Here is a 2,500-nt window from a genome sequence, read left to right on the forward strand (position 1 = left end):
ATGATCATTATTGTTGTTGTTGTTGTTGTCAGTATTATTAACGTTGTTGTTTTTAACACCATTATGATTAATACTGTTTTTGTCACCATTATTATAATCATTATTATTTACATCGCAATTATAATCATTGATAGTAGTAATATAATAGCAGTTGCATCATATTCAGTCAGTTATTACTTTTGTTATTAGTTCATTTATTCTTTTTAATTGTTGTTGTTGTTTACATTATTGCCACGATGAATTTCATTAATATCGTTATTATTACCATTATCATTATTATCATTATTATTATCATTATTGTTATTATTATTATTATCATTATTATTATCATCATTATTATTACTATCATCCTCATTATCTTTATTATTATCATATTATTCTTGTCATTATCATTATTACTATGTCATTATCATCATTATTATTACCATTATTGTAATTATCATTATCATCATTATTACTTTTTTATCATGACCATTACAGTAATTACTATTGTTATCATTATTAAAACTATTATTATTATCATTATTTTTATTATTATTATCATTGATATTATTATTGTTATTATCATCATCATTATTATTATCAACATTATTATCATCATTATCATTATTATTATCATCATTATTATCGTCATCATTATTATCAATATTACTATTATTATTATAATAATTATTATCATTATTATCATAATCCTCACTATCATATCATTATAATTATTATCATCATTATTATCACCATTATTTCTATTACCATTATCATTATAATTCTTATCAATATCGTTGTTATCATTATCATTGCAATCCTTATTGCTATTATCATCATTATATCATTATCACTATCATCATCATTATCAATATTGTTATCATTATCATTGCAATCCTTATTGCTATTATCATCATTATATCATTATCACTATTATCATCAACATCAATATTGTTATCCATATCAATAATAATAATATCCTAATCCTCACAACAACCGTGATTTCTCCACCAATCCAGAAGAGATTCGAGACCTGGAGGTCTTCGACGCCTATGGAACCATGATCGGGAAGGTCGTGGGACCATACAAGCTGTTATCCCGAGTCATGCTGTCGTGTCGGGCGTACGGTGGTGAGTGCTTCGTTGCTTCATTATCTGGGCTTCATTACCTGTGATTGATTGATTCATTCATTCATTAAGAGGTGCGGCTGCTGCCCTTAGCTTCGTTACTTAGCTCGACTGAGTAGTTTTTCGTGTCGGAATTTCTAGTAGCGTCTGTGTCTAGGAAATGGGTTTGGGATGGATGAGTTATTGGGTCTGGTGAGGTCGGGGAGTTTGATTGATTTGTGAATGGTTGTTGTTGTTGTTGTAGCAGTTGCGGGGGTTGTAGAAATACATGTAGTAGTGGTGGGGATATTTGTACTAGTAGTAGTGGTGGAGATGGTAGTAATTGTATTACAGTAGTAGAGTTTTATATAAGAAGTAGTAGTAGTAGTAGTACCATTGATATTGACTTTTTCTTATTTTCAGCAATATATAACCCAAACCTTCGACGAGTGTTTTAATAATCAGTGTATATATATATATATATATAATATATATATATATATAATATATATATATATATATATATAATATATATATATGTATGTATATTATATATATATATATATATATATATATATATTATAATGTATATATATGTATATATATGAATATATATATACATATATATATATATATATATATATATATATATATATATATATATGAATATACATGGGCTCCTTCCCCTCAGAACATAATACAAAACATATAGATAAAATAACTACTACCACAACTACCATCATGACAATAGGATAGAAATAAAGTTTTATACACCAAAACATATTAAAGTGCGCCATTATTCAAAAGTCCTTAATACTAGCACACCCATATGATACCACCTGCACGTAAGGGATTATCCTATAATTGAGGCACTAATGAGCGCTGAGCCGAGGCACGCCACCCCGCGATGGCCTCTGAGAAATCACGGAAGGCACTGAGGGCGGCGGGATGAGAGGGCCTTCAGTCCTTCAGTCCTTCAGAAGGCGGATCTCACAGAGGGATGAGGACCGGGGACTCCCTGCGTGGGGTTTGGGAAGGTCAATCTGACTCGGGACTAACTAGGGCCGTCCGTTTGATATTCCATGTTAGACGGGCGGCATGCAGGTCTGGTTGGGCGGCAGAGAGACATGTAGAAACTCACACGAGTACAAGCACGTACCAGCATCTCATGTACACGTAAATACAAACACGCACATACACAGACACATATAGACGCGTCAACCCTCCAGCAGAACCCCCGCCCTCCTGCCACCAACTCCTTCGACCTATTGCATCCCAGGTCTCGCCTTCCAGGTCACCCGCCGCCCGTGGTTCGGTGGATGGACGGCGACAGGGTCCTGGAGACGTCCTCGGCGCAACACTACAGCGCACAGTCACCCTCGGAGCGCGGAGAGGCCGTGCGCGTGGTGGAC

At 33.8% G+C, this 2,500-nt stretch overlaps 1 protein-coding gene across 2 annotated transcripts in view; it reads left to right on the forward strand.

Moving 5' to 3' along the window:
• Positions 1 to 2,500, forward strand: part of LOC122259178 (uncharacterized) — a 27,497-nt gene that overhangs the window by 15,910 nt on the left and 9,087 nt on the right. For both annotated transcript variants that reach the window (XM_043025764.2, XM_043025765.2), the window contains exons 5-6: positions 1,002 to 1,112; positions 2,382 to 2,500. The exon at positions 2,382 to 2,500 is cut by the window's right edge and continues 118 nt beyond it. In XM_043025764.2, the coding sequence (XP_042881698.2) occupies positions 1,002 to 1,112; positions 2,382 to 2,500 (230 nt within the window). The remainder of the gene's footprint in view (positions 1 to 1,001; positions 1,113 to 2,381) is intronic.

The sequence above is a fragment of the Penaeus japonicus genome, unplaced genomic scaffold (genome assembly GCF_977035675.1).
Source record: "Penaeus japonicus unplaced genomic scaffold, GWHDUDI00000001_assembly GWHDUDI00000007, whole genome shotgun sequence".
In the NCBI taxonomy this organism is placed as follows: Eukaryota; Metazoa; Arthropoda; class Malacostraca; order Decapoda; family Penaeidae; genus Penaeus; species Penaeus japonicus.